The 27419-nt window shown below is 42.2% G+C and overlaps 1 protein-coding gene across 1 annotated transcript in view; it reads left to right on the top strand.

Annotated features, from left to right (window-relative positions):
• Positions 1-27419, top strand: part of MTUS2 (microtubule associated scaffold protein 2) — a 152112-nt gene that overhangs the window by 104137 nt on the left and 20556 nt on the right. The window contains exons 5-6 of the mRNA XM_008494921.2: positions 5994-6092; positions 12127-12335. Of these exons, the coding sequence (XP_008493143.2) occupies positions 5994-6092; positions 12127-12335 (308 nt within the window). The remainder of the gene's footprint in view (positions 1-5993; positions 6093-12126; positions 12336-27419) is intronic.

Here is a 27419-nt window from a genome sequence, read left to right as displayed (position 1 = left end):
TGTCAACCATAAAAAAGAAAGTAAGTGTGGCTCATTGTGTGTAAGGATTTGAGTAGTCTACATCTTACCAGTTCTGCAGAGTTTTTTTCTCTTCATGTAATACAGCTTCCTCTATGGTCTCACCACTGTCTGTTATGCTGTGGGTGTAAACCCACCTAAAATTCAGCTTGGTACTCTAAACTCTACTTCTGAAACTTTGGCTCACATTTAGGGTACTGATGAGGCTCTAAGTTCTCTTGTTTATGCCTGAAGTTCTGATCCAAGCTCCCAAGTGTCAGGTTGCTTCTTGTTCCAGACCTTTCCTCTGCCCACCAAGGTGAATTCAGCACTCAACAGCTTATGAAATAAAAAACCCGAAATATTTTATATTCTTTATGCCTTGTTGTGAGGTTTAGTGTGCATATGTTATGACATACCTATTTTAGCTTGATTATTCTTATTTAATGTCTACCTCACTGACAAGTGACTGTTATTCCCCATCAGAAATCTAATAATTTGTGTGCAATGACAGTAGCAATAAGGAATTTATTTGAACAGCTTGTTTCTACTTGGTCCATTAAATTAAAGATGATCAAAAGCACTGTTCAAGAAACTCACCCAATCAATTCCCATGCTTTTACAAGTACCAGTAAATCATATGTAACAGGGCAGGCTGCTAAATACAATCAGTCAAGATGAAAAATAGGAGGCCAGTGTTATCACAGGTCTCACCAGCAAGCTTGCAGTGTAAAATGTGCTTCTTTTAATCAGCTTCTACAAAATCCAGACAGCGCAATCTCAGCAGGAGGAAGAGGGATCAGCTAAGGTCAACTGAGGAGGTAAAAAGTGAGCACCAGTGCTCTTGAAGGGATGGAGGGAGGAAGAGTCTGCTGCTGCTGCTTTGTTCCCTTTTGCAAGCACTTTCTGTTTAAAGCTGAATTGTGAGTTCACAGTGGGTTACATTCACCTTGTTCCTGAACTAAACATAGGTATACAAAGCACTCTGCTGCAGGGGAAAGTGGGATGTTCAGCTGCAAGTTTTCCAAACGCTGCCCTGGGACCCACTTTGAAATATGTCACAGCAGAACGCCGGGAGGAGGTGACAATAAAATGCCATGGGATCCATATCAAATGACAGGAAGAGAAGGAATAGTTGTTTTAACTGTGAAACTAACGTTGGATGTTCTAAGATACCCTGAGATTTTCTGTTCAGCACAAATAACAGTTCATTTTGTCATTTTTTTTTCCTTTAGTTTTGTTTTGTTTTCTAATACCAGGTAAGGAGGCATTGCTTCTTAATGTAGAAAGAAAGCAAATACTTTCAGACAACTGAATGAAAAGAGTCCTTATAATTTTTTTTCTTATCAGATTAACTTTCTATCTGAAACAAACACAAAGGCAGAAGCACGAGCATTAGCAGCTTCTACTTCAATGGATACATAGTCTTTCTTCTACATCTACTTACTTATTCACTGCCTTTCAATGTCTCATAGATCACAGGAAGTTGAGAGTCTCTAGAGAGACTTAGACAGCTCTTATTCTACAGAATCCATCATATTTCTATCTTTGCTCAAAGTGTGCATAGATGTGTCATTACTCACCAAGGACGTGACTGGCCATGGGTATTAGGGGAAAAGGCAGAATAAAGCTGGAAGGGTTGTCTGTGTCTGTAAGTGACTGAAAACCCTTCCTTGGGGTCTTTTAAACTTGCATTAGTTAACTTACAAAATATTCCTGACAACAGCTGGAATCCAACTGAATGCAGCCAGTCCCATTGAGTTGTTAATGATGTGTACAGCGTGTTAGGATTTGTTCTGGAATAAATACTCAATGTATAATTTGTTCAAATTTTTTCAGTCTGAAGTGGGGAAGTAAATTAAAGCCTATCCCACTGTACAGGCTTTTATAGACTCAGAAAAGTACAGGCAAATCCAAGAGCTGATTCTGCAGCAGCTCTTGATGTCTCAGATGAGCTTTATGTAGATCTGGTTCCTGGGCTAGAATTCAGCAATGATGGGGAAATAGAGAAATTTCTTTGATTTTCTACTGTTTTTCCACGTGGTTGCTGAATGATTTAACACATCTGGAGTGGTTTACCTTGTATTTCTAATTATTTTGCCTTTGCTCCTTCTGCTTGGTTTGAAACAGACTGTGTATTAATTAGGAAATGTAAATACCTTTACAGAACCGTGCTGCTGGATGCATTTTTCAAAAGGAAATGCTATAATTGCACTAGTAGAAAACACAAGTATTTAGGCTTACAGTTATCTTTATGACCTGAAATATCAATTTCTGTATACAAGCATAGCTTTTAAAAGAGAAGAAACATTGGAAGATTTGTAAACTTAAATAGAATGTAAATTCATTTAAAAATTAATAGTTTGTGGCTTTGACTCCTGGCTACTGGAAAGAGAACTTCTTGCTCCAGGAGCTCCCATAGTGGAGGAGTTGGCAGAGCCTTGGAAGCTGTTCCTGAAGTTAGTGGTGGTTCTGCTCTACCAGGAGCCTTTTGCTGGGAGTCTCAGTGCTAAGAGCTTTGCTTATGCATCCAGCAGGAATAAAGCTAATTTACAGGCATTTAGCACAGAGGTAATTGGAATTATGTATTTCCAACCCGGTGAATTTGAAGTAGATTTTGTTCCAGGTCCAAGTTAATATGCTTTTTAAAAGCCAAATTTGGAACAAAATTAAAACACTGTACAGGTTCAAGAAATACATATTTGTGGTGCTTAACTTCCTTTTATAATTGAATTTTACACATATTTTTATGTCATGATTGCATTCTCAACACCTTTGACATTTCACAATACATAGAATCATAGAATCCTAGAATCATAGAATTAGCCGGGTTGGAAGGGACCTCAGAGATCATCTAGTCCAACCCTTGACCCACCGAAGCAGTTGCTAGACCATGGCACTGAGTGCCACATCCAGTCATATGGCAGTTAAAATGTTATTTGATGTTTTACATGGGTTCAAGCTGATAATAACAACGGAAATGTCTGTCTTGTTTCCTGAGTTACAGTGGAGCATCAAACTTAAGTAGATTATAAAAAGTTTGAGTTACTCCTAGTATACTCTGAGGCAGAAAAGATACAGCTAAATCACCTGCTGCTGTGCCCTACCCTGCAGGGCAGCATCATACTGATCATCACACCACTGCTCTCCTACAGATTTTTTTTCAAACTGAAATTCTAGATTCCTACAAAATGACAAGTTCAGAGCCCAAACTCTTGTCATTTAGAAAAGATTTTTCTCTGTGGGAACTTCTCTTGAAATCAGCATGTTTCTCTTTCAACCAACCAACAGCAGTTGTTTCAAAAGAGAAGAGAAAGAACAAACCCTATTTTTAGAAAAATATTAAGCACAAACTCTCAAGGTCTCATGCCAGGGACAGCTCTTCCCCTGAGATTTCCCTGTGGGTGATGAGCTTAAGCAGAGCAGTAATGGTTTGCTCCTGCAGACTGTCCTTTCTTTTGCCTGCTGTGTGCTTCCTCAATCACTCCCTGCTGAGGACAGCCACAGAGTGGCCACCAAGACCTTTCTGCTGACGAAGGAGAAGCCCAGTAATTGTTAGCTCTACCTGCCCCTCTCCTCAGCCCCTTCCCAGCAAAGCTGTGCTCTGCACTGGTCCTCCCCTTACTGCACATCCCCTCCTGGCTTCCCTAGTTGCTGGATTGCCACCCCTAGCAGACCTTAGGAGCTTTCCTAATCTTGTAAACTGAAGAATGGCAATTATCCTCATTTCTCCTCTTGCTGTTATTCCTGCTATCCTGTCCTTGCCAAAACACATATTTGCATCCTCACTTTGCTGCTCTCCCACCTTCCAGAGCTCACGTCATGAGCTTCCATGCAGCTCCCCTGCCAGGCATCACCCTCTACACCCACATGCATCCATCACTGCTCTCCACAGACCTTACCTTGCCCTCTGCAAAACAGTGGTGCTCTCTGGGCTGCTTTGCTTATTTGATGTTTTCTTTCAAGTGAGGTGTAGTTGGCCAGTTGTTCCTTGCTTTGTGCTTGAAGGGCTGAACTAAATCCCCAGGTGTGTGAGACATTTTCAATGTCTCAAAACCAAAAGTAGTTAAGTATTTATGTGCCCCTTGTTACTGCTGAAAGTATAAGTAAAACACACTTTTCCTACCATTTTGATATTTGGCATAGCAAAAATGACAGAGGAGCTTGGTACATAGGCCATTTGTGCATCATATTTTTATTTTGAAAACCACAGAAAAAACAAGACCTCATTGCCATGAAGAAGTAATGCTCAAATATGAAACCATATACACTATACCTTATAAAACAAGCTCTGTTTTTGCCTCGTGGTTCCCATCTCAGGTTGCTTTCATACGGTCCTTAACAACGAAATGCCACCATAAACTTATTTTACGTCCTGCTTTGTAGTACAGGTGGCAAACACGGGAAATTTATATCTTCAGTCACTCACTGTGAACAGTATCAATCACAAATGAGAACTGTAGCCTCAACCTGTAGAATTTATAAACTGCAGAGATAGACCAAAGGAAAGGTATGAAGAAAAGTTCAGTCTTTACCAGCCCCCAGTGACTGATGGTGCAGTTTGCCTGCCAGCAGTGGGAGGAACTCCAAGAGGGTGTTAGATTTTCTTCTGTGCCATCCTTAGCTGTACAAAGGACTTTTGCATGTGCACTTTGCAGAAGGACTCTGCAGCTGAATGCTGAGAGGCAATTCTAGAAAATAAAAAGTTCAGCCTCTAGTGCATGGCAAACACTGAGCCTGCAGCTCACTGCTTGCAAGTCCTGATGCAGACAGAAGTGGAATGTTGAATGAGGTATTAAAAATAAGCCTGATACTGTGACTATCTGTGGCTTTGGAGAGAGCAGAAAAGTGTCCCTGAAGATTATGATCCCCTTATAAAGTTATTGCTTTTCTCCACTGGTGAAATAGTTAGATCACATGTGCATTAAGTAAAATAGAGGATACTTTTAGGTTTTGGGCTGCCACTGTCTTTAAGCAACATCAAGAAAATATGGGTTTGTTTTCCTGTTTAAGATACTTCAGTCTGTGGGACATTTTCCTGTAAGATGTCCATGAAAGTACTCATGAGAGGAGAAAAAGTTAGTAAGGCAAACACTGGTTTTCCATTACAGCAAAGTGTTTTGCCTTAAATCTTTGTTTTTCCAAGAGCTCTGGGCTATCATGCTGTCAGTGGGAAGAATTAGTGGCTGCAAAAAAAACTAAATGTGGAGGTCAGGAGTAATCTGAAGAAGAGAGGAGAGGAGAGGAGAGGAGAGGAGAGGAGAGGAGAGGAGAGGAGAGGAGAGGAGAGGAGAGGAGAGGAGAGGAGAGGAGAGGAGAGGAGAGGAGAGGAGAGGAGAGGAGAGGAGAGGAGAGGGAGAGGAGAGGAGAGAGGAGAGGAGAGGAGAGGAGAGGAGAGGAGAGGAGAGGAGAGGAGAGGAGAGGAGAGGAGAGGAGAGGAGAGGAGAGGAGAGGAGAGGAGAGGAGAGGAGAGGAGAGGAGAGGAGAGGAGAGGAGAGGAGAGGAGAGGAGAGGAGAGGAGAGGAGAGGAGAGGAGAGGAGAGGAGAGGAGAGGAGAGGAGAGGAGAGGAGAGGAGAGGAGAGGAGAGGGGAGAGGAGAGGAGAGGAGAGGAGAGGAGAGGAGAGGAGAGGAGAGGAGAGGAGAGGAGAGGAGAGGAGAGGAGAGGAGAGGAGAGGAGAGGAGAGGAGAGGAGAGGAGAGGAGAGGAGAGGAGAGGAGAGGAGAGGAGAGGAGAGGAGAGGAGAGGAGAGGAGAGGAGAGGAGAGGAGAGGAGAGGAGAGGAGAGGAGAGGAGAGGAGAGGAGAGGAGAGGAGAGGAGAGGAGACTCAACACAGAACAGATATAGCAAATAGGATGGCTACCTGTGTAGCTCTTTGTGCCTTAATAGCATTACTTGTATTTTGCCATCTGGCATATATCTTCGTGATATAGTTCCTCAAATGCAAACAGAATTATAAAATGGGTTTCTTTCTACCTTTATTTTTTATCTAAAACAGGTCTGAAGAAAGAAGTACAAAAAGATCAGGATGCTAACAGACCAGCTGTCTCATCCCCTAAGAAATCAGCTGTAACAGCCACCAAGCTTCATTCACCAGGTAATTATGAACCCAAAAGCACTGTTTCAGGGAAGATTTAAATTTAATGACTTTGCATCTCATGTTAACAGACTGCAGTCTGAGACCTGCTATTGTTAAATGAAGACTGATTGTGTCCTAGGTTCATTAAGCTGGTTGTGAGTACACCAGACTTTATCGTACACCAGACTTTATCATACCAATGCATGGGCTGAATAGACTCCTGTTTTCTTTGTTGTAAACATGAAATCATTCTCCTTCAAAACAAAGAGTAGTTGCTTTTACATGTTTAAGGGCACAAGAGGATTTTTTGTATTGTTATAGTTTTTGTACATGAAAAGAGATGAGAAAAATATGAAGAAATAAGGGATACCTCAGGTGATTACCTGGAGTAATAATAGTATATTATTCAGAATCTACTCTTACTGTTGTGCACTAAATTTCCTGGACTATTTCTATGCATAATTGGAAAAGGGATTATATATAGAAATAACCTTCAGAGTGGTGTTGGGGCATTGTCAGCTTATGGCTCAATATTGAGCACAAAGACATGGTTTTAGTATTTCTAAAGAATACCTTTGTTTATTTACTAAAATTTAAAGAAATTATTTCTATTTATATGTACTAGGTGTACATTAACAAATGTATAAAGTACCTTAAGGCTTTTATGAGGCTGGCTTTTGGCAGGTTTAAATGCTTCTGAAATGAGTGGGAACAGCCCCACTGATTTCATTGTGCTTGCAGTTATTCTTTTGTTCTGTTATATCACTTTCCAGACTTCAGCTAAATACTTTCATGTCATCTACATATAGCTATATAATACTTGAGTTATAATTATGGGGATAGAACTGCATGTTTCTTCATTTGATGGCAAAGCGGAAAACACGTAGAATGGGTCTTCAACTCCTATAACTTGCATCGAGTATCTTCATGTTTGCTGAACTCAATCCCTTTTCTTCTCCTTCCCTAAAAACAAAATCAAGAAAATGGAAGGTTAGTTTTCATATTCTCAGGTATCAACAGGACTCAGAGTTATTCTCCTTACTAAGATAACAGGGTACAAAAAGATGAATACTGTCCTCTGAATCATATAATTTTCAGGCTATTTTGCACCTGGTGAGGTCACAAAGAGAGATCCAAAGAAAAATATTTTGCAGATAGCTCCAAAGCAATAGCTCACCAGCATTTGTAATGATATGAGTCCACTTTGAGCATCAGCACTGACTGTGGTTGTAGCAGCATTTTACAGAGCAGGGGATTTGCTTCTGCTAGAATTAAAAAGCAAAACAAAACACAGGCATATCTGTGTATTTGTATTATCTTAAGGAGGTCTGTATTTCCACTGATGGCTTAATGATTTTCAAGGCTTAAATTTTTGGCATATACATTTACAAAATTTCAGAATCACAGAATTACCTTGATTGGAAAAGACCTTCAAGATGGAGTTGAGCCATTAACCTAACAGAACAATTCCCATCTCTTCATAACCTCCTTTCAGGTAGTTGTAGATAGCAATAAGGTCCTCCCCTCAGCCTCCTTTTCTCTTTTCAACCCCAGTTCCCTCAGCCTTGTAAGACTTATGCTTCAAACCCTTCACCAACTTTGTTGCCCTTCCTTGAACATGCTCTAGTAGCTCAATGTCCTTTCTATAGTGAGGGGCCCAAAGCTGAACACAGTACCCAAGGTGTGGCCTCACCAGGGTAGAGTAAGGAGTAAGATCACCTCCCTGCTCCTGTTGGCCACACTGTTCCTTATACAGGCCAGGATGCCTTTGGTCCTCTTGGCCACCTGGGCACACCACTGGATCCTGTTCATCCAGGTGTCAGCACCACCAGGTCTCTCTCCTGGGCAGCTCTCCAGTCACTCCTCCCTAAGTCTGTTGTAGCCAAATTGCCATACCCAACATCTGACCTTATTGAAACTCCCTCAGCTGGCCTTGGCCCATTGATCAGGCCTGTACAGATCCCTCTGCAGAGCCTCCCTACCCTCAGATAGATCAACACTTCCACCCAGTTTAGTTTCATCTGCAAATTCACTAAGGGTGCACTCTGTCCCCTTGTCCAGGTCATCGATAAAGATGTCGAACAGGAGTGGGCCCAGTGCTGAGCCCTGGGGGACACCACTTAGGACTGGCCACCAACTGGATTTCACTCTATTGACCACAGCTCACTGGGTCTGGCCATCCAAACAGTTTTTAACCCAGCAAAGCACATGCTCATCCAACACGTGAGCAGCCATTTTCTCTACAGGAATGCTGTGGGAAATTCAGGAGGCCTCAAAAATTTCTTCATTCTCATGACAGGTTGAGTAACAGCCTTCCCTCCATCAGACTGATTTTGGATTTCTTAAGCTTGATTGTCTGAAATTATGGCAACCTAAATTTGTTTATCACTGCAAGGATCAAATAGGAAAAGAAACCTCATTGCCATTTGTTTTTCAGAGTAGCCTTTAGTAGTCTTTGAAAAAAACAACAGCAGTAACAAAGCAATAAAGGCAGACAATCTTTTCACCCATTTAACAATTTTTAAAAAATTATCAAAGTAGCTATTAAACAGGACAAGGAATGAGTATAGCTGGGGCTAAGGGCAGTGTCATAGTCTTTCCTCCATCAGGATCACAGTCTCCTGTGGCATTTACACTTTGTGACAGGAGAGCAAGTGTTCCCCAGGTAACTCTACCACAGCTACATGTGGTTATCAGACAGGCTCTAAAATTTCTGGGTGCTGTTTCTGGGTTGTTTTCCCTCTGTTACTGTCCTCCTCACATGCAATTCTATTTAAGCAGTGATGCTTTTTGACTGTCATACAATTATTTTTTTTTTTTAGCCTTGAACCTGATCTTTATCATTTGGATCAATTCTGAAGACTTGTAAGGAAGCTTTGAAATGCAGTCATGTAGAGATCTGAATGGTTCCTACTGCTGCAATTCCATTCCTGAAATTTCTGTATAGTAGCTGATGTACATAGATGCAGGTTCTCTCCTCCCACCCCATTGCAGGATGGTGCCATCTGTTTCTGACATCTATCAATCAGGAGGTTGTTTGTTTTCAGCCCTCTCAAAGTAATTTTCTCACTTTCCCTGCAAAACTGTCAGAAATCGGACAGTTCAGAGGCAAATAAATTGCATTCCCCATCGAAATCCTCATGGACTGTGTTAATTATCAGTATATACTTGTTATGTCTCCTCTAGTTCAAACACTCCATAGATAAAAAAGACCTGGGAGTTCTGAAGCAGATCAAAAGGGTTCAGTGATTTCAGCATACACAGGGTCTGCCCCCCTGATCCCACCATCAGCAAAAAGGACATTCAGGATCAGGGCCAGCATCATTAATATATACCCTGTTTTACACAGAGCCACACAAGGGAGACCTCAATAGCAGAATAAGCTTAGTAAGCTGCTTTTCAGACCCAAATGAACTGAGAAATTCAGATTTATCCCTGAGGAGAACAGTGCAGTTTAATTTACAAGGACAGCTTCTAATACTGACAAGGACAACCTAGAGATGTGCACTTCAAATGTTCCAGTGAACAGGAAAGCTAGAAAGATGTAAGACAAAACAACTTGATGAGGCTTTGGTTTAATTAAAACTGGACTGATTTCAAGGGCTTCCCCCTACACTCCTCTCTGTGCCTTCTGTTGTAACATCAACATGCTGCCTCAACAACCCGAGAGTTTGTTATTTATAAAAACATTTAAACATACATTTTTATGGCTGCTAGTTTCATTAATGTCTTATTTTGTGATCGTACCTATTGCTCAGTTAAGGGCCCCTTTAGATGAATGAAAAAATCTCTAAGAAAATATCATTCCTCCACTAAGTGTTATACAAGCTTTAACTGACAGGAAAATTGATGACGGGCAATAGCTGTGCTGGTTGAACTCTCTTAATGACAGAAATTCCTCTCCATAATCCCATAGTCTGTTATGTAGGTCCTGAAACATCATGAAGTTAGTCTTGACATGTTTTATGTCTTTGCAAATCCAAGTCATGGTCCCAAAGAGTCTCAAAGGCTGTTTTGCACTTGAAGACATGAAGTAGCATCTCTGCTGGAGCTGGCTCCCTCTAAGCTTAGCCTGGAGCCAGAACACAGTCAAGCAAGTTGGAAGATATGTTTCCAATGGCTCCTTGCAAGCTGGAGATCTGAAAAATGTAGGAATACACTCCTGGGGTACTGTTTTTTCAAAGCCATAGTGCTTTCCTGTCTGATCTAGTAAAATTGGCCTACGGATCTATTTGCACACTCAGGACACGGCCTTAAAGATCTAACATATCTAAAGCATATCTTATAAAACTGCCTCTGGAATAATGCTCTGCTTCACAAATTGACTCAGACTGGTACCAGCAGATGCATCTTTTCTTTTTTAGGAAAGGGGTGGGTAGTCTCCATGGCAGAAGACTGTCCCCATTACATTCATTGTGAGGAGGTTGCTTCTTGTGAGGTACTGCTTCTCTATTGGTTTTCAGGAGCTGTCTACTACAAGAGTATAAAAGTACAACATAACATTTTTTTTCAGAATGAATCTGAATAATCAACCCTTTCTTCTAACATAGAAATATTCAGTTTTCCTCTGTATCCAGACCAATGTCCACCATCTCTAATAACACATGGGAACAAGGTGTCTGATTCTATTTGCTCTCTCTTCCTAAATGACTCCAGCTTCTGGGCTACAAGCTTGAGATTACTGGGAAGAGCTGAGGGAAAGAAACAGAAATTTCTGGCCAGTATTCAGCAATGAACTGATAAGTACCAGCTTTTAGCAGAAACAATCAGTAATCTGCACAAAATTTTTTTCCAACTGACCATAAATGTTTGCAGAAGAGAGTTCTTAGAAAGCCAACAAGATAAAGACAAAACTGGTTGTCCAAGCAGTGGCTTAAACAGCCTGACAGTACCAGAACGCTACCCCTTCTTGCTTCATCCTCATAACTAAGTATATCCAGAGAAATGGGTTGCTGACTCAAGCAAGACTGGAACTTAACATAGGATAAAAACCTCTTTCCTCTGAAGTGACTTACCATGAGTAAGCTTTAGTTCTTGTGCCATTCGTGTGAATATGACACTGTGTCCGAGCTGGTATCCTAAACCCAAGCTACACTAGGGGGTTCACATCTTTATACTGGCTCAAGCTTGCTTCAACCCAGCTTGGAGCACATCTGAGGATCTAGAATATGTCTGGACCCATTCTGCAGGAAAGCCATTTAGTGAATCTGGTGTGACCAGTGGTGGTGACAGCAGCTATGCAGAGCCAGTGGTGTAGCCAGTCAGCATTACATGGTACCTGGTGGCATTTCTATACAGATCTGGTTTGTGTTGCAATTAAAAGAGCAAGGGGAACTGGTTAGGTGGACTGCATTATTGTTGAAAATATAAATAGTGACATCCCAATAGCAAACACCCCATGTCATGTTTGCATTCAGGGAAGAACAGCTTCTGACCCACATTGTTCCATTTGGAGACAAAAGGAAAGCTGCAAAGGCAAAGGAAATTTGGCATCTCAATCAGGTCACCAAGCTTGGGATTCAAGTGGCCAAGGAAATAATTTTTGGAGTGTAAATGCATCCCTACTGTTTTCCACATCTACAACAGGATAAGGTGAATCTCAGCCTGAATCTCAGCCCATTTCTCAGCCCATTTCTCTCACTGCCATTCAAGAGAGTACAGCATCACACAACCAGCTGCAGATCTCTGTTCTTGTAGATACTTAATATAGGTGAGATGACTCCTCTAACTGCAGGAAAGTTTGTAAGATACCAGTTTGTCAGTAAGACACTCTCAGGAGAGCTCTCCTCAACTTGGAGCAGAACTTCAGGCTCAGAGCCTGAGATGAGTGTTACAAAGCTTTGAGCTTTGGCCTCTAGGGAAACATTTCATTGTGCTTTTGGATGGTTTTTTGTGTTTTTTTTTAAGTCTTTACAGATCTGTGTGAATGCTACAGACCTTTTTTTTTTTTCTCTTGTAGGACTGAGTCACAAAGGCCTTAAAAACACATGAAGGTCTAGTCCATACATATAAAGTAAGTGACTCAAATGGTCTTTTCTACTTTCCTTTGTAGGACATCCCAAGCAAAGACCAGCCACTCCAAAGAATGGATTCTCCCCCAAACCAGGAGAGAGCCGAGATGCTGAGAAGCAGTTCATTCAGAGGCTGAAGGAAAAGTGTGATGAGCAGTCCCGACGACTGAGCAATATTCAGGATGAATTTAAAAGGGCCAGCTGTGGCTTTGATGTCTTTGCTATAACAACACAGCACTTTTTCAGGCAGGTAAGTGCAATAGGTACTTTTTACCATTGAAAAGGTACTTTGCCTTTACACCAGTGGCTTGCCCAAATTTATTCCACAGACTTTGAAACTTTGTTCTTGGGAGCAAAGCATGTAATTTCTATGCAACAGTTACTATGAGGAGGGACTTATGTTTTGATGCCATGCGGAGGAAAATCAAATTTTAGGAACTTGGAAGATGAGTAATTGTGACTGCAGCATTTATCACACACATGGAGGAGTTTCAGGATATTTTTTGGAGTGAGACAGATGCAGAAAGTTGGAAGTCCCAGTCCCTATTCCCTGTCTGGAATGGAAAGTGTAACTGAGATATTGATACTTGCAAAAAAAATACAACAACAATCTATTAATTTAGTCAACCAAAGGTGCTGGAAAGGTGAAGGAAAAGATTTGCTTTCTCACAGTATCTATCTACTCTTCCTCTTCACCACAGATCAGGTGGAGTGGTCCCTGTTACACAGGTGTCAGTTCCTGAAGACTTTAGAATAACATCTTAGTACTTAGGAGTTTACATTTGCAGGTATAGAAAACAAAGAAAATTAGATAAGGTTATTTAGACACTAAATTCAAGACAAAATGAGTAAAATTTAAGAGATGCCCACAGTAACCAGGAAAGATTTGTATGCATTGCTTGTCTCACTCAAGAGATTCCTAGTAATCTTGGAGACCTAGCTGGGCTCTGAAGTTCAGACAGGGCTCATCTGATGCCCACGTATTTTGTACCATCCCAGGGCAAGGTGGTGTCCCAACTACTGCATAAAACAGGCAGACCAGCAGTTGGAACCAATGTTTGTATAATATTCTTCATTGCCTGTTTTTCTACTTTTGGAAGAGAAAAGAGTAAACTTTTAGTATTAAACTAGAGAAAGAAGACCAGAAACAAAACAAAGATTCAAGCAGTCTTTACAAACTCTGAAATACTTTATTCAGTTATTTTTTTTATGCTAGTGGGAAAGGTTACCTTTGAACAAATACTGTTCACTACTGTCACACTTTTCCCTAAGTAGGAGCTGATCTTGCCAAGGGGAGCTTCACTGAACTGAAAAAAACAGGGAATTTTAAGAAGTACTAAATATTTTAAGTACCTTCCCAGGGGATTTCCCCCTCAATTTTTCTTCAGTCTTGACATTTCTGGGCTTGATGGGCATTTATAAAGCCTTTTCTTGTGCCTTTTTTCTTTTTTTTTTTTTTTAGCTGCCTATGGAGTGTTCTTAATTAAAGCAGAAAGAAACAAAAAAGGGCAGAGCAATGACTGCTCAGCTTTGTCTATGCTTTGTCCACTGGGGAGAGATTTCTCATCTCATGCATCATTCACAATTTGCTAAAGGAATTCTGGAAGCTTGGGCATATGTCCTTTGTATCCTCTGGATATGTTTTAAATGAGAACAGCTGCTGCAGCTGAGCTTTGAGATGGCTCTCACCCTGTTAGATCTGTCCTGAGAATGCTTCCTAAATTGAACACCTCAGGAGACTTTATTTTACAGACTCCTCTCCAAGTCCTGGCTGGCCATAGCTGTGCCTCATGTTCTCAGCTCCTCTGCACTATCAGGCCAGGAGGGTTACCCTAATACTGCCTTAAGTGCCTGGAGGGCTTGGAAGTGAAAAGTAATGTACCTGTGGAATTTAAGTATCTTCAGGCTTGGGTGGGATTAGATGATTTTTTTCAGATTCACTACTGAACCTGCTTACCTGTGTGCTTACCTGTGATATATATATATATATATATATATATATGCACATTACTGTTTGTGCACTGCAAGACATTTGTGTCTTGCTACTGACTGCTGGTAGCCATGTGAAATAAACCTCTCCTAAACACAGGCACCCTGGCTTCCCTTCCTGACACACTGCACAGTGAGCATGAGCCCCACAGTTATCTGATAGGCATTCACCTGTGGTACCTGCATTGGGACTACAATTGCTTTAGGCTCTATTTTTAGTAAATGGAGGCCAGTGAGCACTTCCAAAAGCACCAAAGATCTGAATTTCTGCCTGAGGTACTTGACTGTCTTGATGGAAGCCTCCAGAGAAGCCTCAGGCTGCTGCACTTTTAAATTTGATGCTTAAGTTGAGAGCCTTCCTGGAGTGGAATGATCTGGGACTACTCAAGCAGTTGCATAATTGAGCAGTCAGTTGTCTTGCAACATAGCCTCAGACTTCCAAGTTTTTGAGTGTTATTGGAAAATACAATCTGTAGATATTTTCTGAGATGGCATCATTGTTTGAAAGCTTGAGCAAAGTTGTTTTGGTAGGTTTTGTATTAAGGCAGCATGGAAAAAGAAACTTTTCCCATTATAAAAATAATAATAGCTGTGTGTATTTGTTTCTGAGGAGCCTGCAGGCAAAATGGTTGAGGTCTGAGTACAACTGCAGTTTAGCAAGGGAATAGTAGTTGCTCAGGAACAAGGTGGGGAGTTACTCCTCAGAGGTTTGGGTTTGGTTTGTTTGGCAGTTCTGTTCTGCTAAGCAGGAGGCCCAATCCTGCTTTGGTGCTAGGGAACCTCTTTGGGCTGAGAGGACCCATAGCCGAATTTCAGTATGTCACTTTCTCCTTACACCACACCAAATAATGTCCAAAAGGAAGATTTTTTTCTCTGAATTGGATCTGAATTCTGTTGGAAAATGTATTCCCAGGAAGAAAGGACTGGATTGAGTCTTAAAAGATCCTCCAAAGATCAGTGTTTTGAACACAGGTAGGATTGTCCCAGTCCCCATGGGTCCCATTGCCCATGGCTCTCTCCTCTTGCTCACACTGTTCTCTTTCCAGAGTTGGGGAAAACACAAATGCTCTTCAAAGACCTCTTTGTGGATGGGGGACTGATCTGTCCCTGTGCACTGAGGCTTTTGTATAGTCCTCCAGATTTGGGTGGCTTTTATAGAGGGCTTGATGCACCCTTTCTGGTCCCACCATAGCTTGGCTCCCTGGGAGCCTGAAAAGTCTAACAAGCAGGTTTAGCTGGAGAAAGAGAGTGTCAATCTGTAGTATAGAGTTATGGCCCTTACCAGCAATTTCCTTGAGCACTTTCCAATTTTAAGTGCTTGCTGTAAGTAACCTTGAGTTTGGATGCCCGTTTTCTTTGACTTTTGTTGGATTTGTTTTCTGGCTGTTCTAGAACTGATTTTTATTCTGAAATCAGCTCTCATTCTCAGTTGAGAATGCTCTTAGTAGTAAGATTCATTTAATAAGCATCAGGGAGTGCCCGACATGGAGCAGGACTGAGTACAGACACATTGAATGACTGCTAAAATAATTTGCAATCCTAGGGAAAATCCTGAGCACTTGAAGAAGCTGATGATGAAGGCAGTGAACAAAAAAAAATAAAGCAGTGATTCTGACATAAGTCTTCAGCTAGTTATGAAAAGTAATGATTGGAGTGCTGGTAGACATCATGGCCATTAATTATTATTTAATTAGCAGATTAATTAGTTAAGACACATGACTTACACTGTCTGGCTGCTTCAAACTTATTCTGAAGAGGAGTAGATTGAGGCTGTCCTTGTTGGGTGGTCATCGTGTCAGTATCATCAATATAACCCTTGTCCTGGAAGGGATAATCCAAAGTGAACAACTGACTGACAGGAACTGGAGTGATACCCTGAAGATGATATCATGAAGGGTTTTCAGAGCAATTATCACAAACACCTCCCAGTGACTTGAGTCACTCTTGACCTGGTCCCAGCAGTGATGACATCCTGGCCCTTGCAGCTCTGCTCAGCAGTGGCCCTTAGCAAAACCCTTTTTGGAAGTGGCAACGGTGCCATCTACAGGAGAGCAGCCTTAAGTGACAGATTCTAGAGAGGAATCTCTGCACATCAACACTGAGGGAAAACCAATCCATTTCCGTGTCTCTGGTACTCTCAGAGCAGAAATGTTTGTACTCAGGGCTGTCATGGCTAAACTGCAAGGAGACCCTGGAAACTGAGCTCATGGCTTCCTTCCAGTCCAGCATTCCTCATCAGCCAAAAAGTGGAGTTCTGTTAGCAAGTTCTGCCTCTGAAATTTCAAATTAGGGCTCCAGACCTACAGTGCATGTGAGACCAAGATATCCTTTCTGGGCTGCTTCCCAAGGGTGGAAGCAGGTAAGGGAAAGGGTATTTTGTCCCACACTCTGTGTGGGCATGGAGAGGTTTACAGACTTGCAGCAGAGCACAGCCTTGTGCTGCTGTTTTCATCATGGGGACAAAACTGCTCGGAACGGGTCCCAGAATGTGGGCACAATTGGATCAAATGGTAGCAGGGGAACCTCAGAGATGCTCCGCACTAGAGCTGGGACACCACGGCAGTGCTTGATGACATTGTAGCACTTTGTCTACCAACACTGGGAAAGACTGTCACCAGTGAGCAGTGCGTGTGCCTTCACACCCAAGTGTGGGTTACTTCTGGGTGGGTGTACAGTACACATCTTCCCGACAACTAAATGCACAGAGCAGCATCCTGAAAAATCTAGGATGGTTCAGGAAAACCTATTTCCCCATTCAAATCACAGATATGTGTGTGCTCGTGTGTATTTTTCAGAGAAATTTATCTGTCCTGTGAATGGACAGTGTGCCACCCACTGCCATGTAACTACCTTCTCCAGATGCTGATCACCTCTTCTGTACAGGCAAAATCAGGTGCAGTGGTTATAATTTGCTTGACACTGTCCACCATTGCCTACGAAAGAGTCATTTGGGTTAAGATTTCAAGTGTTTATCTCAACCTGAGCTGAAAATAGTTTATTTTCACTACTGCCTCTGAGAATGAGTTTAGGAGAAATACATCTATTGCTTGTGCCTGGTGGGGTCATAGTGACAAGAAGCCAGCACTTGTCAGAAAGGATGGCTTTCAGGGGTACTTCTTTCCCACATTTGCAAAATACTTTAGAATTTAGTCCAAGCACAGTCCTTAGAAAAATGGCACTCCTCCTTCATCATTATTACAACTTGGCTAGACTTGCTGTATTGAGCAAGTTCAGCCTTTTCTTTGCTTCTGCTGGAGATCAGACCAAACAATCTTTTCATTCTGCATCCTGGAAAAAATCCATTTTGGACTCATCAGTAGACTATAGAGATGTGACTCACAACCATTTTGTTGTGAGACAAACAAAACACTTTGTTTACTTGGGAGGAGAAAATTAGAAAAAAGGTTTGTCATTTTTTAGAGCTTTCTAAATTGCTTTTTAAGTAGGAATGCACAAGATTTGGTATTGTGAGCTACCAGTTATTGTAAAACAGAGCAATAAGAATCAGAAGGTGTTCTTTTACATGCAAACATTATGATAAAGGCTCTATAATGCAGCTGCTATGGGATCTGCAGGACATTCAGACAGGGTCAGTCTGCCCAAGGAATGGATCAGGGTTTGTGAACTGAAGGAAATTTCCTTCTGCAGGTCCCCTGCTCAGCTGCCGTGAATGCTAAAAGACAGGCAGTGAGAAGTTAAAGCTCTGAAGGGATAGAAACATTAAAGCAGCTGAATATCTCTGCCCTCTTCATCCTCTGGGTATCTGGATGTTATCAGAGCATTCTATGTAGAGGCTGTAAGAAGATCAGCTTGTCCAAGCTCTTCACCTCTGTGCCAGAGGGTGTCCCTGTCCCTCATTTTTCACTTGCACAGCATCTCTCTGTGCTCAGTGCTCTGCTGCTCTGACTGCATTTGCCACACTGCACCCTCTGGGGCTGCCAGCAAAACCCAGTCACATCTCTGTACTGTACTGATGAGTCCAAAATGAACCCACCGCCCACCTAACACAAGATCTGAAAGAACTTTTTAAGTGCCCTGTGCCTCATTTCCCAGCTGTTAGATGGGGACACCAGGGAATTGCCATCACATGAGGATGCCATGGAGGAAAAAATCTGGTATATGTGAGGCACTCAGATGCCTGGGTGAGACAACAAAAGAACAGCCTGTGAGGAAAATCAGCACTGCTGTCAGTGCAGAGGATAGCTTGGGTAATAAGTACGGCCTTGGGCTACATAATGAATGAAAAAGACAAGCAAATTCAGAAATAAGTATTGACATGCCTGTTCACTGGGGAAAGTGGCAGTGCTGTTCTCTACCCTGTGCTGTGTATGCAGCTCATTGGGAGCTGCAGCAGAGAGCTCAGATTCCCTTTTGCAGACAGTAATAGTCCCACTGTTCATGGTCATCTACACCAAATGGGCATAAGGAATGTTTTGCATCCCTCACCAGTTCATCCCACTTGCCCTTGGCAGTGTTTCCTGTGGTGCAGCACCTGGCACTGGGCTGCTGCAGAAGTGAGCAGAAGTTCATATCCTGGGCAGCACCACTGGACTGATGGCTGCCTCCAGGGCAAACAGGCTGCACAGCTGTTCTTACCATCTCACTCTGATTTCATCTGGGAGGGGGGAGAAATAACCTTCATTTCTTCCTTTTTTTAATAGTTTAGTACACTGAGAAAAAGGAAAAGTATATATATAGTATATTTATATAGTATATATAGTGTAAAGAAGAGACAAAAAAGAATTGTTAAATTGTATATATTAAAAGCTACTGATAAAATAAACAGGCTGAAATAAAGCTGAAATTATATACTTCTATCACAAATACAAACACCAACATCTTGTCTGTTGGGATGACAGGAGACAATCACAAAGTGCTGCAAAGGAAAGCTAAGATGTCTTTATAGACAAATATAGATATATAAGTAGACTGAATAGTCCCAGAAATCTTGAATGTGCTGTGAGCAAAACATAGTCCTTAATGAAGTGTTTCTTAACTTTGAGGTAGAAATTTCCTGTTTCCTTTTCTCTGTGATGTGCCTCCTGTTCTGGTCAGAGCAAGGGGTCAATGGGGGGCTCAGTCCAGCTCAGTCCATGGCCACGGTGTAGGTGTCAGATGCAGGTGACAATGTAGGTGTCAATGGACAGACCCAGGGAAATCCTTCACCTGGGAGGACTTCTGGGGGATGTCTGCCTGCAGATCATAGAAGGAGCCCTGGCACCTGCAGTGTGCTGGCTGGGGAGCACTGGGTTTCACTGCCACTTACCATCAGGGTGCCTGAACACTGCCTTTTTCTGGGGCTTCACTTGAGATGCCTTCACACATCTGAGGTATGGTGCCCCAGATGCCTGGCTGTGTGCTGGAGGAGACCCCTCTTGGTCCCATGAATCTGCTGTTCCAAGCAGTAACTCAGCTTCTTGAAGACCAGAGAAAACTATTTTTCCCTGTATCTGGGGTGCTGCATTACTTGGGACATGGGACATTCTTCCTGTACCTGGCATAATCACCTCTCTCAGGCCAAGCCGTAGCCCTGAGGATTGGTTTGACCACAAGACTGTTAAGCAGTGATCCCTTCAGCAGCTGAAGTTGGCTGTATTTCAGGACATGGCTTTTGGAGATTCTTGAAAAAATGTGTGATGTTGAGCTGCTCTAAGCTAGTCCATATTTAATTCCAGGCAGAGGATAAGCACCAGGGCAGGATTTCAGGCAAGAGACATAGCCCCAGCCCTCTGGAGAATCACTCTGAGCATCCTGTGGCAATGAAAACCCACACATAACTTGCAGGCTAGGGAAATTGATGCTTGATAGGTATAAGTGCTTGTGGAGTTATTCTGTGCTGAAAAGTAGAAGAAAAATGTTCAGGAGGGACTGGATCTTGTCCATATCTGCATTTCTAGTAGAATCCATCTTGCAAAAGAAACCAGTTTCAGGGTTTCTTTCTGCTCTGACTGTAAAGAAACACCTTTAGATTTGACACAAGCTTTCAGATCTTTGGCCTGATTTTTTTGCTTTCACTTTTTGCTAACTGGTAGTTTTTAAAGCCAAGACTTTGCAAAGAAGCATAACATCCTCAAAGCTGTGGCTAAATACATTACGAGGATTAAATTAGAAATAAACATGGGACAGTTAAATATATGCTGTATATTTGTGTAAGTGTCATGCATATGACTGTAATGTTTGAACTTCTTTCCCATGGTCTTGGGATATCTTCTAAAGCACATAAAACAGCATTTCAACTATCTTTAGTTAAAATGAAGTACTGGAAGTTACTGAGCTTTTCGTAAATTTAAAAAATCCTGTCTCCTCTCCCCTGCCTCAAAGCCATTTTAAAGTGTCACTTGCAGAAAGACTCCAGAAAATTACTTACTGTGTTTCCTCACCACTGCGTATTTGTAAGCTATGAAATTCTGCTGCTATAACTCTATCTCTTAAAAATTACTGCTGCTGTCCCAGGGGATGAGAGTGCAAATATCATGAGTTTTCTGTGTAGATCCATCAGCAGATGCTTTCTCAGATGATGCACAAGAGGGATTTTGTAGCAATGCAGTGGAATTTTCCTTTTTGATGAAAATTCTTGGTAGGTATGAGGTTGCTCCAGTGCAAAACAAGACTTGAAAAATGCAGAGAGACTGTGACCACAGTTCCTCTCAGTAGGGCACTGGGAATCTTCCAAATAGAAGAAAAATTGGTCCACGTGAAGCTGCTGGAATTTTTTTGCCACATTACTGTCACAGGATGTCAGCACTTGTCCCTTGCTCTGCTTGGCCTCAAAACACAGCATCCTGAAGTTGTCATTGGCTTTGGGCTAGAATAACTGAGAAGTGGAAAAGAGGAGAGGAGATTCCCTGTTTTTTGGGAGAAGAAGGGAACGTTTCTCTACAAAGTTGATTTAAGAAAATAGCCATCTGTTGCCAGATACTCAGAGGTTTGGAATTTAGAAATACATCCCCGGGGATGTCTCCCTGAGCAGAGGGCAGGTGAGGAGTTCAATGAAAACATGGATTTGTTTTAGTTCCTTTTGAACTGTGTGTATAAACAATGTTCCATATGAGGAAACATAAATTCCTTGTCAGCAAGAGATAGTTGGTTTGGAATTGACTGCAGATGCTTACTTTTTACCATTCCAGACATCAATAACTAGAAAACATAGGATTAAAGTGTTCTCTGGTGAATTTTGATCCATGGCCTTTACAAGCTACTGGCACAAAAATAAGTGTAAGGCTACACTAGCAGAAATAACAGAAGTCTGAAGGAATTCTGTATAGATTCTGACATTCTTTTCATATGAGAACTGGTTTAAAAATGGAGTCAGCCATCTGAGCTCTCACTTGAGAAACAGAGCACGCAGTCCCTGCTAGTTTGTTCAGTTCTAGAGTAAACGTTCTATTCTTCCAGATATACAATGGTGTCCTTGTATTATAAAAAATATGTTTTTAAAGTTTGCTTCCATGTAAGTTGTCTGAGGATTGTATAAACCTCATGGTACTGAGTAATACACAAAATGTGAAACCTTACTGTAAATCCAAGGGAAATTGCCATGCTGAGCACATCTGGCATGATCTTCAACTCTATCTGCATCATCTTGATGACACTTCTGACTGACTTCTCATATCTTCAGAAACCCCTACACCATTTTATTACATTTTTAATTTTTTTTTTAACTTAAGTAAAAATAAAAATAACAGACCTGATCTGGAAAATAATATATTACATGTGTATGTCAAAAAAAAAACAGTGAGGAAAACTCACTCACTCACTCACTAACAACAGAGCTGCAGCAGAGAAAACTTGTAATCTACCTCCAACAAGATGAAGTGTAGTAGTGAATGTATTTTTCTCATTTCCTTGGGCCACTGTGGGTTTTAGTCTGACAAGATTAAGGGCTCAGGGTGTTGAGACAGGACTTCACTCAGAGATGGCAGCAGAGTGTGGGGACTGCTGTGCAGACTCCACAAATACCTTTGGCCTGTGCTAAGGAGTTTGTCTCTGCCCAGATTTGCCATTTCCTCCCTGTTTTAGTTTTAAGCCCATCCTGATCCACTGTCCAAACACTTGTGTGACCATAAAGAAAGGAACAGGGAAAAAACAAGTGTCTAGGAGAGGGGAAGATGAAATCACCTGCTTTGACTCCCCTCTATTGGTCTCAAGCACTCACAGAAGCACAATGTGACTCACTTTGAACAAGCAAAACTTGGAAAGAGAATTCAGGACTAGTTGAGAGTGTCCCAGATTGCTCTGCTTGCAGGTATTGAAAAATTAACACTACTGACAATACCTTGGTTACAGGCTTTGAAGCCCATGCTTGGCTTATTGAAGAATAAATTCAGTCAGCGTAGTTGTCTGCAGTTCTGACAGTATACTCAACTTCTGCCTTGTAGATAAAATTCTGAGGAAGTCTTCCTCCACATTCTGTCACAAAAATGTAACTAACAGTGTCTGAAAAGAGTACGTGCAGAAAAATAGGCAGTGCTAGATGTCCCTTCTCCCTGCCTTGCTCTTCTGTCTTTGTCATGAATGATAATTCATGGCATGGCACTCAATCATCTCTGAACCTGCTGTTCTAAATGTTTCACTGGAATACCTTTGTTTTACCCTTCCTCAGCACTGCCTTAGACAAAACCCTGGCCCTCAGTGAATGTCACATCAGGCTTCTCCTTGCATCATCCTTTGGAGGCATTTCATGTCACTGTCACAATCACCTCTCACTGTTGAGCAGAGAGAATGTCAGGAGGCAGCACTTGCCAACCACCTGACATGTTCATCACCCTCTGGAGCAGAGATATCACAGAAGCTGCAGAGTCTCTGTTATACCACAGGTCATCTGAATTTGACCTTCAAGTCTCTCATTCCTGCAGACTTCTGTTTCCTGTCTCCCTTCTGTGATGCCTAACCCTTTGTCCTCTGAAACATGTTCAGAACAATTTTTCCTTTCTCCTGTTTCATCTCTTCTTTGAGCCCACGATTTTTGTTTCTTTACCAGGTGAAGCAATTTTTCCTCTTGTGGTACGCCCCACCTCAGCCTTCTGTCCTCATTATCTCTCTCCATATTCCTGTGGTGTTATCTTCAGTCTTCATGGTCCTCACTGTCTCCTTCAGTTTTCTCCTAGTTTCCTGTGTTTGTTGCCATAACTGCTGATACTGTCCTATCAACTTATTCTCAGAGCTGGCAGTCCTCTTGCAGGCAAAGCTGTGGCCCTTGCATTCCCCTTTAGTGTCTTTTACTGCTCTTGCTCTCAGACGTTATTTGTTCAGCTGAAGTTAAATATTTGTTTGACACCCTTCACCCTTACTGAAATGCCTCTCAGTAAGCATTTTCAGTGTTTCATACAAGATGAACATCAGGCATTTCCCTTAAGGATTCTCCTTCTCAGTGCTATTCACAGTAGAGTGCTATTACCTTCATCTCCCTCAGCTTTCCCAAGACTTTGGCTCTGTTTTTCACTCTTTTTCCTCCCCAGATCTGCATCTTCACACCAAACATTACTTGCCCAACCTTTGCAGACCAGCTCTATGTTCTTACAGGGGAAGTGCTGTGTCTCATCCATCCTCTGTAACATAGGCAAGCATCAGATACTACTGCTTACATGGGCCAGAATACGTGCTTAGAATCCCCATGAAATGGCTTACTGCTTATCCTCCATAAAACAGAGGATGCTCAAAGACCATGATGGAGTTAAAGAGCATTATGTGCTTCATTTGGGGACCTTAGTAAATTATTAACAATGGCTAATTAGGCCCTACCTCTCCCAATTTATTTTGGACAGATGTAAAATATTGGAACTGCTTGAACAGTAAATGAGAATTGTATTATGCTTATTGTGGAGGAAAGCATTGATTCTGTCAGTGTAGGAAAAAAATAACGTCCATGATGCCTTATTACTATTAGAATTGGTTACTTCTAGATTAAGCAGCTCCCCTTTAAGAAAATATTGCTCTCCGCCTTGAGCTTTAGTTACCCAGGAACTTTACCTTTTGAGATGCTGATGACGTTTTGTTTCCACTGAAGTCAATAAATATTGCAGTATTCAGTACCTTGTAAAACATATCCTATTAAGTCATTTGTTGATCAAGTGTCCTCAGTTCCCACCTGAGGTTTCAGAAACTCTTGCAACAGGATATATATTTCCAAGTTCACAGATTTTCATTCTTATGTAAAATGTATTTTTTGACCTTGCACTTCTCCCTCTCCTACTGTTCTTCTTCCTGATGTATTTATAGAAAGCTATCATTTTTTCAACTTTACTGTTGTTTTCTTAGGCAGAAGCAGATATGTACTTACATGGCACCCCTCCAGCAGTACAGGCTATATATTTTCTGGGTCAGAACTGATATCCTTAAAACATGGGTGTGCAGAACTATGTGAGATTTCTCTGGGCCTTTCCATAAAGCATTGAAACTTCTCTCTTCTCTCTTGCCTATAGCATAAGGTTGTATTTGCTTTATTCTGAGCTGGACCATAGACATAGTTCTTAGCCATCCTATGACTGAATAAGCACCACTTGCTTTTGCAGTGATTTTCAGCTGATGAGTCTTCATCTTCTACTTAAAATTCCCATGACTTTTTCCCTATGCCTGTGACCTTGACCTTCTCAGTATTTTATGTTTCTTCTCATGTCCCCTGCTACAGTCCTAAATATCATCCTGCTTGGCAAGCATGATGGTTTGGCTCTTCCCTTGATGAAAAGTGCATCCCAGCATCTCATTAGCAGTTCCCTGATTTTTGGCTGAGGTCATAAGTGAAATGTAATTTGCCCCAAGGCCTGAGGTTTGAACAGCTCCATTAGTTATCCACGTTCATCCCAGTAGTTCTGTTTATTACCACTCCTTAACCATCTTCCACTGAATGGCTTCTCCCTGCTTAACACTTCTTCAGCAGCTCCCCATCTTTCCCAGCCCAATGAGTAGTGTTATGGTTGGCACCATATCTCTGAACTTTCTTGGTCCCCAGCAGGTGGGAGTTACATATTACTCTCATCTGAAGCTCTTTTGTTGTGCAATGGCAGCAGGGATATATCTGCCTTTGCTGCTTTGTTGTGTTTGACACTTTTTAAAATGTATCATTCCTTGAATTTTTTGATCCAAGTGCCACACGCCACTGAAATCAGGCATGATTCCAGCAGTTGATTCCAGCATTTTTTAATTTAAAATGAAAAAATAAGTAAGAGTTGATAATTTAAAAACTTGGTCTGAACCTGCTTTTTAGAGTGACATTCTCCTAGAAATTGGGTATAGGAGTTGTCCTCCCCAGGATGCACTTGCTTTGCTAAACATTTTTCTCCTGCCTCAGTTATTCTTATTTTCTTTTCTATATACTTATTTCATAGGCATAGATACCTTCAAGTGTGTGTTCCAAGTCCTTCATGTAGTAACTCACCTCCAGTCTGACACATGGTCCCATGACAGAGACCCCTCCTGAATTCTCTTTTCTTCATCCTCCTTTTTTGTGCATTTGACTGAAGAACTGCACTTTAAAACAGTTTCCATTTTACTTTTGCTTTCTCAGATTGGGTCTTTCCTCACCTTAATACTACACAATGTGACCTGCAAGATGAGTCTTTAACTCAATGACTTTGGACTCACTTTCTCCAAAAAGACCTAAGCTGACCAAAGAGCCCAGCTGCTCCCCCATCCTCTCCTTACCCTTTATCAGTGCTACATCCTAAGTAAAATCAGCTTCTGGAGGCCTAATTCACCCTTACCAGAAGGACAACACATGGCTTCTGCTTAATTGAAGTTCCATTTGATAATTTATCTTCCAACTTAGTGATTAAGTGGTACTAAAGTGGTGCATAGGCCTTACAAGCTAATCTCTGTCTTAAATTTATCACCACACATAAAAAGCAAATCTACCATTATTAGTGTTGTGGCTGAGGAAGATGGGTGCTTCACTTTAAAAGACTAATGAAAGGAGTAATGACAGGTTTTTACTTTCCTAATAGTCAGACATGTTGATCCAAATACTGTAGCTATCATGGCCAGCTCAGAGAAGTGGCTGTGGTAATTTGTCTAGAATTTGGCATGGTTTTGGTTGCTTTTGTTGTTTGTGATATTCTGAAACTTTGAAGTCGTGGCTGTGCTGAGGAAAAAGAGCAAGAAATAAGAAGCTGACACAAACCAAGAAGTTACCCAACAATTAAACTGTGATCTAGCACAAAGTCCTGATGGAGATTCTTACGGGTCCCTACTATTTTCCAAATCACTTGATGCATCACCAGACACAGTAGAAAATATGACTAAACAAAAAAATCTGAGGCAGATCAGCAAAGATGTGAGCATCCTTCCTACCAGAAGGCAGAGGTGCTCAGCATTAATAGCAGTGGGCTTTTCCTGTATGTCTGGTAGTGATTTGGCTTTCAGGAAACCAATGCTTTTCGAGTTTAAACAGTGTAGGCATTTACAGCACAAATGCCACCTTGGTGTAAGTCATTGAATGGTCTGGCCACTTTCTAGCATGATCTTTCATGCAAGTTGTTTGAGCAGAATCCATCCTGCTGATCGGAGGCAGCAGTACAGGAAAGGTGAGGCTGCTGCAGCTCCACGTCCCAGGTCCAGCCATGAAATTCCATTCCTTCTGGGCACACACGTATGGTGCAGACATACACACCACATCTATGTATACATGCAGGTTAGGGCCAGGGTTAGAGGTTAGGTTATGTCATATATATATATATATATATATATATATATGTTATACATGGCCAAACAAACCCCTAAGCCCTTGAGAACTGCAAAAGCCTCTGGTACATTGCAGAGCTCTGTGCTTCTGCAGTCCCAGGTACTCACCGAGGGCAGTGATCTTCCTCGGGACTGAAATAAAAGACTTGAGGGAAAGTCCTTGTTGAGAGCCGAGAGCGACCCGGGAGGGTAGCGGACGCCTTGGAGAGGGACATCCCCCCCTCCACGCCCCCCGTCCGGCGGACCAAGCGGCAGCCGGAGGCTCAGGCTGCAGAGAGCCCACCTGAGCCTCCCTCAGGAGAAGCGGAGGGCTGGGAGCGGGTGTCTGTCCCCCCGTCCCCCGTCCCACCCCGCTGCCCGGTAGCACCCGGTCCCCGCGCCGGGGCCGCGCAGCGCTGCGCCAGCCCAGGGATGCGCCGGGAGCGCAAAGCCGAGCCGCGCAGGGCTGCGGAGCGGCCGCAAGGCCGGAACGGCTGAGGGGAAAGCAGAGACGCCGTCCAAGGGCTGCACTGCCCATCGCACGCCCTGGGGTGAATTTGAGAGTGGTGCTGGCAAGCAGCCACGCCAGCAGCGAGCCGGGAGACGCTCGGGATGAAGGCACCGTCATCCAAGTGGCTGCAGAGGACGGGGACTGCCGTGATCGATGGCTGTAAATGCGGCATGAAGATGA

Source organism: Calypte anna, chromosome 1 (genome assembly GCF_003957555.1).
Source record: "Calypte anna isolate BGI_N300 chromosome 1, bCalAnn1_v1.p, whole genome shotgun sequence".
NCBI classification, from domain to species: Eukaryota; Metazoa; Chordata; class Aves; order Apodiformes; family Trochilidae; genus Calypte; species Calypte anna.
This window is presented reverse-complemented; position numbering and strand designations above follow the sequence as displayed.